Source organism: Thermobia domestica, chromosome 10, assembly GCF_964235325.1.
Source record: "Thermobia domestica chromosome 10, izTheDome1.hap1.1, whole genome shotgun sequence".
Classification (NCBI taxonomy): Eukaryota; Metazoa; Arthropoda; class Insecta; order Zygentoma; family Lepismatidae; genus Thermobia; species Thermobia domestica.
Window position 1 is genome coordinate 43,462,983 of NC_137463.1, and position 13,408 is coordinate 43,476,390.

Consider the following 13,408-nt stretch of genomic DNA (forward strand, 5'->3'; position numbering starts at 1 on the left):
TTATTTTTTTTTCATTTCTGGTCTCGAAGGGAGGGTCCGGACCTCCCCCCCTTGGCTACGTGCCTGCGTGCATTTAAAAAATATAACTACAGTAGACTTACGAGTATCCGGCTCGCGACTATCCGGCCTCCGCACTATACGGTCTAGTTTTCTTTTATCGTAATTATCTAGGTAAATGAGGAAGGAAAGGCGTTGCATTGGCAACATTGCCAAGGCATTGGAAAAAGGTGTCTGCTACGATCCTCCTACGTGCCGTGTGCAAAATACAAGTTGGACAGGAAAAGAGTAGTGATCTGCTCCTTGTTCATTGTTTCGTCAGTGTGTAACAGACCTCAATACAGTACGCTTGCCACTGTTCCTGATTATAACTGTACGGTACGTACAGTATTGTATTCGTAAATTGTCCTTGGGGTATGCTTAATATTTTTTTTTAAGTGTACTACAGTGAACTCCGGTCTATCTGGTTTTTCTGTTATCCGGCCTGCCCTTCCATCACATTAGGCCGGATACTCAAGAGTCTACTGTATATATTGATTTGGCAACACTGTTAATGTTGTGGTATTGCGGTGTGTGTCAAACAATGTGTTCCTGTTGATATAAGCATGTTACAAAATTTCACTGAATTTGCCCTGCTAGTTTAAAAGTTAAAAGGGCGTTTTAAGATAAATGATCCACCCTCGTATATCTACCTATCTAACTATATCTATATATCTATATCTATCTATCTATCTATCTATATATATATATATCAAGATGACAGTTTCGAAAGCTTGATACTATTGCTTAGTTCTTTAATAATGTTTCTGTTCCCGTTACATGCCTTTTAGGTATTTTTATTACACCTAGTGACGTTTCTCTTCTTAAGATAATCTCCTTTTCTTCAAGTTTATTGTGCAAACCCAGACTATCATCATCATTAATATGAAAATAACCACCCTGAACTCGCTGTAGAAAAGAACTTCAAGATTTTTTTTTTTTCAATTTAATTAGATTACCATATAAGATTAAAAAATACCAGACGCAAACTCTGTGAACTGTATAAGAATACTGGTTGGATTCCCAGTAAACATTTTTTGTTTTGTTTTGTTTTGTTTTGTTTACGGGAGAGTTTATTTTTCCAAAAAATAAAAAAAAATGTCCCAAATTATTTTAATAAATCATTCAAACATAATCACTATATGAACCTATTTATTGGTGAATTCACAGTGATCACTATTTAGTTATTTTAAATTATACTATTTAAATTATACAACCTAAACATTACTAGTTCCTATTTATAAAATAATTCTTATAAGAAAACTTTCGGACAACAACATTTGAAAGAGCAATTAACTTTTGACTTCTTGAATAAAACGAATTGTTAGTTTTAAATTTGTAAAAAGCTATTTCTTGAAAAACTATTCATAAAGAAAAATTTGAATATGAAATAAAATGGATCAGAGGAAGCGTGAAAGAGGAAGAAAAAGAAGTTATATTAAGTTGGGAACTCTAATTTAGTGCTTGTTGATTAAGAAAGCAAAATATCTATTAGATCAGCACGCTCATAAAGAAAAGTACATTACTCAAGGAAGTTTAATCCTCTGATTGTGTATTAATGGAACGCCTTTCTTCAAGAGTAATAGCCTATAAAATAAATTTCTAAATTTTAAGATCATTACGGTTTTTTTTAAAAAACAATTTCATCATCGAATAAAATTTTATATCATTCAGAAATATGAACATGATTTCTCCAGCATGAGAACTGACTAGTTTTGTTTTCGAACTACAATATAACGCAAATGGGATTTACATATACATGAAAAAGAAAGATATTTTAATTATAGTATACATACAATATCTATATTTATCTATAAGAATTATAGATAGGGTTTTATATATATATAGGGTGTTACAAAAATATGTCACAATAGACTCCTCACATCAAAATAAGAAAAAAGGTTTATCTGGACTTGTGGTTGGAAGTGCATAGTTTCGTAGTTATAGGGTGCCGAAAACGTAAAAATATGAACTTTATTAAACGTCCGTAGTTCCACTACTATAGGACCGATCGTAGTCAAGAAACTAGTATGTGAACTATTCAAATATCCATCTTTCAGAACCTCCGGCACTTGGACAATCATTTTTAGAGAGGCTGTTTGGGAGTACCTGATTACTTTCCACCTACATCTCTAAAAATTGGTGTTCATGTACTGGAGCATTCTTAAAGATATATTTGGATAATTGACATACCAGTTCCTCAGTGATGTCTTGACACGACTACGATAGATCCCACAGTAGTGGAGCTATGAACTTTTAAAGTTCACTTGTTTCACGCTTTAGGCACCCTATAACTCCAAAACTATCCCCTTTTGAGCACAGGTCCATATGAACTTTTTTCTAATTTTGATGTGAAGAACCTGTTTCTAAAATATTGTGACATTTTTGTAACACCCTGTATATACGTAAATCCTATTTATAAATAGGTGGAAAGTTAAATATTAATTTTAATTTTACTCTCTAGGTAACACATAACTATTTCTATTAACTTAGATAATACAAAGTACTTGTATTAGAAAATAAAAGCTAAATTTATTTAGTTTTATTGTTATTCTAGTAACTAGAAACTACTAAGTTAGTAAAAGTAAAAGCAAAATGAAATGAAATTTTTATTTTTACGTTCTGTGGTTATGCCTTCAGGCTAAAGAAGATAAACTGATTAATTAAATTTTTAGTGCTTTCACATGGGGAATTTAAACACGGGACTACGTACACCAAATGTACACACGCTAGCCACTAGACCAGTGGGGAGAGCTCTTTCTAATTAAAGACAGGCGAACTGGCTCGAGGGTAGTGTTGAGGTATGGCTTCACTTTCTTGACCTTGAAACGTGTAGCACACTCCGACCGTTTTTACCCAGTTTCCCCCGGATATTCACTTTACAAAGACAAGGTGAACTGCGTCACTGCGGAATGAGAATACAACGGAAAACATAAATCCAGGGATCGAACTCGGACCGTCTGATAGGTAGTTGGCCACATTATTGACTATACCACTATTCTCAAAGTTGGTAGTATTTAAGAACTGAAATTACTACTCCTGAAAGAGGACTTATCACTTAAAGTGCGTTATTGAATTTTTTAGATTAAAAACAATAAATAAATGAAGTGAAAACTTTGAACTAGTTGGAAACAAAAATTGAGTATTATAAGTAGCATGTTTCAATCAAGACCATACAAAATAAATAAATAAATAAATAAATAAAATAAATAAAGAGTTCATTATAGAAAAAAGCCAGTATAAATTTAAAAACAGATATAGTAAAGCTTCAATTATCCGCGAGAGCCGCTATTTTTTTTTTTTTTTTTTTTTTTTTTAAACCTTGCTGCAGTCGCGCTCAATTATTTCTCATAAGTAGTTGGCTGCAGACTGACACTCTACATGCAAATAAATAAAATGAGTACTAAAAAGGCGTAACTGAACACTTTTTGATTATAGTACAGTATTGTTTCTTGTTCTTTATTTTAATGATTTAGACGTAGTGCAAAGATTTCTGCTGTATTGTACATACGTATTTTAAAAGTTTTATGTTTTCTTGTACAATAAAACAGTTTTTATTGTACAGTTTTTATGCTGAAATTTTGCATCACATTTTTAGACTTTTTTTCGGGTTATCCTCGATTTTCTCTATTCGAAGTTCCTTGTCACAATTCCATGGATAATTGGGGCTTTACTCTATATCTTTTGAAGATGATACGTTAGCAGAGTTTGTGAGTGAGTATTAATCGTGAGGAGGATGAGCGGCCTTGCATAAGGAACATGAAGAAATAATAAATACAAAATAGAACTGAATTCGAACCTTAAAACCATTTCAAGCGACAAAGAAGAGGAAAAAATCATTAAATGAAATATTTAGTTTAACGTTTTGCGATCGTGTTCTTAATTGACGTAATTTCAAGGAATTTACTGTACATTCAATATTTAAGTATGTAGAAATAGTCAGAATGACATAATAAGTGAGGATCTTTGAAGTCTTAAAAATGTTATGGACGACAGTAATAAATGAATACTTACCAAATCTACCACTGCTCGACTAACAGTAAAGAGTTGTATTGGAACATCCGTCATCCATTCACCAACTGCGCTGGGAGCACTGGGTGCGTATGGATGATGACCAAAATGCTCCATGGTATTATTTCCAGCAGCACCTGTGACTTCCATTATTCCTATTTGCGTTGTTCGCACGTGATATGGAAAATTCTTGTTTGCTCTTGACGGACGGGTCAAAAACTGCAAAATATGAAGTTTAGTCTAATTTGGAGTCTGTAAACGTTTCATAGTTGAGCGAAGGTACTCGACTATAATTTATAATTTACTCTTCTTTTTATTTATTTATTTATTTATTTATTTATTTATTTATTTATTTACTTATTTATTTATTTTCAGCTTAGTCATTCTGTTTTCTTTCGCTGTTTGCCCCGAGACTCTAGGTTGTCGGTTAAATTTTACTGTTAAACATTTCTTTGTCATCTTTATTTCTCATATTTTATAAAAAATATAAATTGAACAAGAAATGCACAGGAACAAAAAAACTAACTATGAAAATTGTTCCGAAAGTAGTACTATTTTAGAATTCGAAAGGAACAAATAAATATTGCTCAATAAAACATTTTATTCTACTGCTACACATTTTACTCCGGATTTTTTTTAGGACTACCTTAGAGTGTAATACCCATTAATGCAAGTATTTTTTTACGACTTTCTATGCCAAAAATGTCATATTATATTCGGATCAATACGGTAAATGAATGAAGAGCAAGTTTCATTAAGTAATGTTTCGTGACTTGCTTTCCATTTCAAGATGCACTTCCTTCTAGACAAACATTGAATTTAACTTTTACAACACGTAAATAACTAATATGCAAACACTATCGGTCGAAGGTTTTCGAACATCCCAATTTTGAGTGACCATCTACTGAGGACCTATTATTTTGGCACGAGAACTTCGCTGCCATGTGTCTAAAGAATAATTTTTGACGAGATATGAGAGATACTGCAGATTATGTAGCTAATTATAATTCTTAAAATAGACATACAAAAAGACAAATTTGAAATATATATTGCATAATATAAACGAAACTGTGGAAGACGAGGTAAACACATTAATTTTGTTTGAAAGATATAGACATATAGGATCAATAAAACAGTAACAGAAATTCGAAACGAAAACAGGTTTTATATGTTTTGTAGCTCTTTATATCTTGTTGATATGTTAACGTTTAAAAAGCATGAAGCAGGGGCACACACACGCGGGGTGTCCCACCCCAACCAAAATTTCGTAGCTTGATATACATTTATAAACTTCCTTAATAAAATATACTTGTTTAGCAGAGAAACAATTAATGTAGCCCAAAGATTTGACTTATACTTCATCCGTACTCTTTTTTTTTTTTTTTTTTTTAATTTCTTATTTAAAACATTCTTTTTTTAAAGAATGTAGGTGGCAGCACTTCATAATTACTTATCGGCTGGAGAATAATACTATAGTAGAGTAGTATAGTAGATGTACTATAGTATAATCGCTTCAATACTATAGTAGAGTCTTGCAATATTACCCCCCCCCCCTCTCCAACTTTTTACACTTCACAACAAAAATTTCTGCAAGCGCGCCTGGCCTGAAGTATCATATTTTGAAAAGTATTTACGACGGCGTACATACGGACTTTTGGGCTCAATTATCGCTCAGTGAGAACGTTTATTTATAGTGCTCGTTATTGCTGTTCTAACAAGCGAAAATTGTGTATACGAAATTGTCGTAAAGACTTCAAAATACGATATTTTAAGGTTTTGTAAACGTTAACATATCAAGATATTATAAAGAACTACAAAACATGTAAAACTGATTTTTTCTTTGAATTTCTGATACTACATTAACCCCGTATTCTGTACTTTTCAAACAAAGCTATGTTAACTCATCTTTCACAATTTTGTATATATATCATGCAATAATTACATCTACTTTTTTGTGTGACCATTTTAAGATATATAATCACATGTATTATCTGCAATATTTATCAGATCCCGATAAAACTGTCGCCAAACTTTATGCTTTAGACAGGACGGCCTTTGACACACAGTGATAAAGTTCTCGAGCCAAAATAATAGGTCCACAGTAGATTTTCACCCAAATCCATTGTGTTCGAAAACTTTTGAGCAGTACTATATACAAACAGAACTGACGAATTTCACTTACAAAAAACATTATATGTCCACACAGAGCAATACCATGCTCAACTCCACATACTACTTTTTCTCTCACCCACTTATCTATCCAGTTATTAGCTGCTAATATAAAGCCAGGACCAGACAAGAACCTGAAAATTAAGAGAGGAATTTATATGATATAATTATTATTTGTACAATTAAAATAGAATAATTAATAAGACAATCGTCAATAAATTAATGTGAAACACCAAATTACTGCTTGGATATACAGATGGTGATCAGAAAAATGGAAACACCTGAACGAAATTGCAACTTACCAAATTAATATGGTGTCGGGCCACCTTTCGCCTTCAGAACAGCCTTGATGCAACGTGGGATGGAGGCATAGAGGTCGTGAATGGTAGCAAGTGGAATTTTACACCATTCCTCGTGCAGGGCATCGGCCAGTTCTGTGAGAGAGGACGGAGGTGGAAATCGTCGCCGGAGTCGTGTTTCCAAGACGGACCAGAGATGTTCAATTATGTTGAGATCTGGGGATTGGGCGGGCCAGGGGAGGTGTTGAACTTCATCCCGATGTTCCTCAAACCACGCTGCAACAACGCCAGCTATGTGAATGGGTGCATTATCATCCTGGAAGATGGCGTCATTGTCCGGGAACAACATCCGGACCATAGGATGCAAGTAGTCTCCTAAAATTGCGACATAATCGTTGGCAGTGATTCGTCCTCTAAGTGTGATCACAGGACCCAATGAAAACCATGATATCGGCCCACAGCATCACCGAGCCGCCGCCATGTTTCACAGTTGGGTGGAGACACTGCAGATCATAAGCTTCTTTGGGCGTTCTCCACAAATAAACACGGCCCGTGGTTGGGAATAGGGTGAAGGATGACTCATCCGACCATATCACACGTTTCCAGTCCTCAACGGTCCTAGTGGCATGGTCGCGGCACCATTTGCGGCGTGCGAAAGCGTTATGGTCCCTGATGAGCGGTTTGGTCCGTGCAACACGACCTCGTAAGTTCATGTCATGTAATTCGCGGCGGACTGTGATTGTCGAAACAGGGTGGGAGAGGTGCTGATTGAGTTCCTCCGTCACTTGCTCCGCAGTGGCACGACGGCTCTACAATTCGCTTTAATACCCGGCGTGACCTGTCACTCATGATTTTCTTCCGCCCACTGTTCCGCTTCCCCGATGTGGTTTTCCCGTGTGTTGTGTAGGCCGTCATCACCTTCGACACTGTCCCACGCGACATACCTAACACAGTAGCCACTGCCGTCACACTCACTCCACATAACCGCGCACCAACAATTTGCCCTCTTTGAAAATCTGAGAGGTCTCCCATTTTACACTACCTCCGTCTGTTGCAGCCACTAGACACTACTGTTCCACTGCGCCTGACGTAGTATGGAGACCGACCTAACACACCACCACCAGCGGTCCGGCGCTGCGGGCGCCACGACACCACTACCAACCCATACATCTGACGTGTTGCCAACTACAGGTGTTTCCATTTTTCTGATCACCATCTGTATCTTCAATAGCGACCACACCCCATGTGTCAGCTTTACTGAATTAATTAAAAGAGTTTGAATTCTGTTCAATCGTACCAGCTAAACTGTGTAATTACTCCGCTGATTTATATTTATACACTCCTTTTTCTGTGGTACTTAATTTATATTTTGGACAAATATTGACTTAGAATTGTTGTTAAAATCTTATTAAAGTGATATAATAATTTCTGAAGTGAGTAAGTAACAGAAATTGAAGAATGACCAAGTCAAATTTAAATAATAGGGGAGCACACTATGTAGTTTCAAAAATGTACGAGAATACAGGTTTACAACAACAATAATATTCTATCTTTCCTCCTTCATTTGATCACTTATATGTTCATGTGAACATTACCAGTATTATTTGTAAAATTAATAAATAAATAAATGTAGATATTATGAAAACAATAAATAATTGTAAGGTAAACTAATTCTATGGTCTATGGAACCCGGAGGTTCAATGCCGCGTTCACAAAAGCTCTCCACTGACTTCTATCCTTAGCCAACTGAATACAGCTTTTATTTTGTATTCCTATTTCTGCGAGATCCATCTTAGTATTGTCCTTCCATCTGCACCTAGGTCTTCCTAATGGTCGTTTTCCTATTAGTTTTCCAGTTAAGACTTTGAAAGCGTTTCTATTTTCTTCCATCCTAGCTACATGAACTGCCCATCGAAGCCTGCTAGACTTGATGACCCTAACAATGTTTCGTAAACCGTACGAATTATGTAGTTTCTCGTTATGAAATTTCCGCCATTCCCCATTCCTGTTCCTCTTGGGGTCCGAATATTCATCTGGGTATCTTGCTCTCAAATACTTTCAGTCTATGTTCTTCCCTCAGAGTAAGCGACCATATTTCGCAACAGGCAGGATTATTGTTTAATGTATTTTAACCTTCAAATTCCTCGACATAATTCGCGACAACAAGAGATTTTGAACTGAATAATAACATAAATTCCCGATTTTAGTCGACATTTAATTTCTTCGTGAATATGATTTTCGTCTGTTAATATTGATCTTAGATATTTGAAAGTATCCACTTTATCAAAAGTATTATTTAATATTTTAACGCATCCATAATTTGCCGTATTACGGTCCCGACGCACTTCCATGTATTTAGTTTTCTCTGCATTTACTTCTAAACCCATGTCCCTGCAAGCGTTTAATAAGATCTCTGCATTTCCTTCTATTGTTGTCTTATCATCCCCTATTAAATTTACATCATCAGCATACGCCATAACCTGGGAAACTCCGTTCAACTCTAGGCCCTGGTTGCTATTTTTTATTTTCCTTATACTGTACTCCAGATCAAAGTTGAATAATAAAAGCGACAAGGCATCTCCTTGTTTCAGGCCATTTTCGACTTGAAAGTTCGTGGACAAAAAGTTTCCTACCTGGACTTTACTCTGGGATTCATTTAAACATACCTTAATTAATCTAATTAGCTTTTTCAGTATTCTAAATTTTGTAAGAACGTTGTGCAATGTTTCTCTCTTAACCGAGTCGTAAGCCTTTCTAAAATCAATAAATAGTTGATGTACCTGGATATTGTATTCCCACTTCTTTTCGAGTATTTGGCGAATGGTAAATATTTATTCAATAGTTGATCGATTTCGTCTAAATCCGCACTGATAATTTCCAATAATTTCTCTGCGTATGAGGTCAATCTTGCTATTAGAATGTTTGAAAAGATTTTATAGGATGTTCACAGAAGGGAAATACCTCGACAACTATTACACTCAGTGTAGTCGCCTTTCTTGTGAATTGGAACAATGATTGATTCTTTCCACTTTTGTGGCAATGTTTTAATAATTCAAGCTATGTGTTAACTATCAGTCCTTGTCAATAGAGAACACGTAGGAAGTAAATCTAAGTATGATGTCGTGTAGCACGTTAGCTATTATTCGCTTTAATTGTATTTATTTGGATATCTGAAATAATAATACACAACAAATCTTTTAAAACTGCTAGTTTATTTATTTATTTTTTTTTTCAGATTTGAATTGGAATTCTTACTGGAGTAGCGGAGTAGAATCTTTACTACAAGAATCAATTGGGTTATGTTCTTCAATATTTCAATCAGGGAGCAAACTGATAAATGTGGTAAATATACTAGCATAACTTTCAGAACAGACGCTACTAAATCTCAAAATGAAAATTTTAATTTAATTTAAATTTATTGAAAATTTAAATTATAAAAATTTAATGTCCGGTATTGAAAACTGAGAAATCTTTTCATGCACACTAAGTTACAAATAATATAGATATTACTACTCTTTTTGATTTCTCATCCATTTTATAAGTTTGGTCTATCGTTACTATTGGAATTATTGTAGGTATGAAGGTTGGGTAGAAAGTGCTTGGGAATCAGATACTGTACTATGTGTTGTTAAGAGAAGTAGTATGCGCAATAAGAGAAGTAGTATGTACAATTATGATGAATGTTTGAAACGGAGTTTAAGACAAGATATCGAATTATGATGTATGTGCAAACAATGTAAAGTTAAGTGATAATAAGATTATGTTCAAGTAGAGAAGCTACATTGAAGAATAAGGTATTATGTGATTGTGTCTAATGTATAAAGAAAGAGTGCAGAGGGCACAGATTGATAACAAAAGAATTTTGATGGTAGCATAATTGAGTTGATATTGTCTAGAAAAGTTTTGGTTAAGAAATTTACTGCTACTCTCTCTCTCTCTCTCTCTCTCTCTCTCTCTCTTTGGCTGTCGTTGAAACTTAAAATAACAAAATAAAAACGCATAACCTAGTTAGAATATTTCTATCATTTAAAGTTAGTACCTTGCTGGCTATAAAATTGTACTATAATAGCAATAACAACAAAACTGTTGATCTTTTATATATAAAATACAACTATATAATGGTATGTTTGTAACTTTGCAATAATTTATTTTTAACTTCGGTCTCTAAACAAAATAGTTTTTTCTTTCCTATATACAGGGGTTGGACAAAAAAATTAAAACGTTTGTAAAAGTATGAAAATCATACCTAGTATGGTGTGGGGCCTCCTTTTGAGTGCAAAACAGCTTGGATTCGACGTGGAATGGACGTATACAGCTTCTGAATCGTGGTGTGTGGAATTTTGTACCATTGTTGCTCCAAAACATACTCCAGTTCCATGCTCCAGATGCTGGTGGAGGGTATGAGACCGAACACTCCTTTCTAACTCAGACCAGAATGTCTCAGTGATGTTCAGATCTGGTGATTGTGGGACCCAGGAGAGGTGTGATAGCTCCTGGTGATGCTCCTCAAACCATCATTTCACCGTTTTTGCAGCGTGACAGGGTGCCAAATCATCTTGGTAGATGCCATCACTATCAGGGAACAATATTTGGGCCATGGGTAGAACCTGGTCTCCCAAAATGGCCTCATACGTCTTAGCATTCATCATTCCATGCAGGGCTACGATGGGACTTGCAGAAAACCACGATATCACTGCCCATACTGTAACAGAACGACCCCCTGCTTTACAGTTGGGAGCAGACAGTCTGTATCATAGGCCTGCGACGGTGTTCTCCATACGTAAACACGACCGGTTGTTGGAAACAAGGTGAAGGTCGATTCATCGGACCACATTACGTGTTTCCACTGCTCATGAGTCCACGCATTGTGGTCCTTGCACCACTGGATACGCCTTCGCATTTACTGCTGTAACCAGGGGTTTGGCGATAGCGGCCCTGCCATGAATTTTCATTTTATGAAGTTCCCGTAGCACTGTTTTCGATGAAACCAGGTTCTGTAGGCTGGAATTGAGTTCAGACGTAATTTTAATTGCAGTAATCCTCTTTTTAGCTGCTACAATCCGTTTCAATGCCCTCTGGTCCCTATCTAACAGAATTGTCTTTCGACCAGTTGTGCTTTGCAGACGTCGTTTGTCCATGAATTGTGTATGCCCTCGTGACATTGGACACAGTGCCTTTCGATACCCCCGCAATGTTCGCCACTGTTATCGCTGAAGCTCCAACCAGACGGGCATCAACGATCATGCTTCTTTGGAAGTCTGTCAGTTCGCCCATTTTACCGCACCACTTTCACACCACGACACTCACAGGTGAACTGCTTACTGGTGACGGAAGAAGAAGGTCCACATGACACATTGAAAACAAAAAACGACCGGCAACCGCAACACGTGTTGTACAGTGGAGGGCCAAACTTACGTGTCCTGTTTGAAGTGTTTTTAGATTTTTTGTTTATCCCCTGTATATTAGATATATATATATAAGTTGCAACGTAAATTAATGAGAAATTGAACGTAAGTTCATATAATAATCTAATATTTTACATATGGAACAAAAAATCAATAGAGTTAGAAACTTAAATTGTATTCTACAAAATTTATTTTTAACATTTAATTCAAAGTTCGTTTGTAGTAACTTACCACAATGTTCCTATAAAGTTAAATGGATAATAAAACCTTGCTTTTTCAGGGTAATGTTTTAGTGTAAATATTGTTGAATACATAAACATCCACCAGGCTAAAAACCTCAAAAATATTAATCCATAACCAGCCGGGGATTCATATATATACAACACTTCTCCTGGATCGAAAAACTAAAAGAAAGAAAAAAGTACATACATTTTACAAATTATTATTTATACTTTTTATTTTCTTTGATTTATCAATCTTTTATAAAATAAAAAAAAAATAATACTAGTAGTTATTAAAATTATGTAGACGCATGAAAGGATGATTCAAATTAGCAAAATATTGGTTACTCACCAATAATTCCTCCCGTGAGAAAACTAAATATTTTCCAAACGTATCAAAATAACAAACTAGTTCCGTCTTCAGTGGTAAGGTAAGAAAGATAAAAATGGGTGAGAGAAATACTGTATATGAGGTATGGGAAAAGGAATATATACCACCAAATAAATATAACGTAAGAGATTGGTACTAAAAGCGACGAGTAGACGAAAGAAGGAAAGAGTTGAGTTGGAAGCAGCACGGTGTCTATGCTACGTCACCGTTGCCAGATCCAAAATACACATCAAAGATAGGTAACCAGATTTTATCAGTATTACCAAAATCCAGATTTAAAGCCGATTTATATTTATGAATACTCAATTCTTTCCTTCTTTCGTCTACTGTGCTGCTCGTCGTTTTTAGTGCCCATCTCTTACGTTATATTTATTTGGTGGTATATACTCCTTTTCCCGTACCATATATTTCTCTCATCCATTTTTATCCTTGTTACCTAATTGCTGAAGATAGACTAGCTTCTTGCTCTGATACGTTTGGAGAATATTTAGATTTCCCACAGGAGGATATATTGGTAAGTAACCATTTTTTTCTTGTTAATTCGAAACTATTATTTAGATGCAAAGTAAAAACTTAAATAAAACACTTTTCATTTGCTACTGTAAATGCAGACACACTAAATTATAATGGGTGAAAAATCTAGAAATATTAGCATCGGAAATCGGTTCGCTGAGCATGCATCAATCATTTGAACATGCTCCATTTGGCTTATCACATCACTTCATGGGCTGGAAGGGTCCTATTTCATCACTAATATAACTATAACAACTTTAAAATATCTTTATTGTAATACAGGAAACGCAATCAATGAAGCTGTTTTTGGTTAGCTAAGATACTTGAATATTCCATAATAGTTATTTTACTATCAAATTTAAT

At 35.1% G+C, this 13,408-nt stretch overlaps 1 protein-coding gene and 1 long non-coding RNA gene across 7 annotated transcripts in view; one reads left to right on the forward strand and one right to left on the reverse strand.

The window, feature by feature from the left end:
• LOC145662469 (uncharacterized) overlaps nucleotides 1-13,408 on the forward strand; it is a 70,834-nt gene that overhangs the window by 45,850 nt on the left and 11,576 nt on the right. For all 6 annotated transcript variants that reach the window (XR_014127055.1, XR_014127053.1, XR_014127052.1 and 3 more), the window contains one exon: nucleotides 9,751-9,857. This is a non-coding gene — a long non-coding RNA (uncharacterized LOC145662469). The remainder of the gene's footprint in view (nucleotides 1-9,750; nucleotides 9,858-13,408) is intronic.
• LOC145662468 (transmembrane protein 145-like) overlaps nucleotides 1-13,408 on the reverse strand; it is an 82,395-nt gene that overhangs the window by 17,943 nt on the left and 51,044 nt on the right. The window contains exons 8-10 of the mRNA XM_081728074.1: nucleotides 12,152-12,324; nucleotides 6,230-6,350; nucleotides 4,051-4,266 (exon numbers count right to left, since the gene is read on the reverse strand). Of these exons, the coding sequence (XP_081584200.1) occupies nucleotides 4,051-4,266; nucleotides 6,230-6,350; nucleotides 12,152-12,324 (510 nt within the window). The remainder of the gene's footprint in view (nucleotides 1-4,050; nucleotides 4,267-6,229; nucleotides 6,351-12,151; nucleotides 12,325-13,408) is intronic.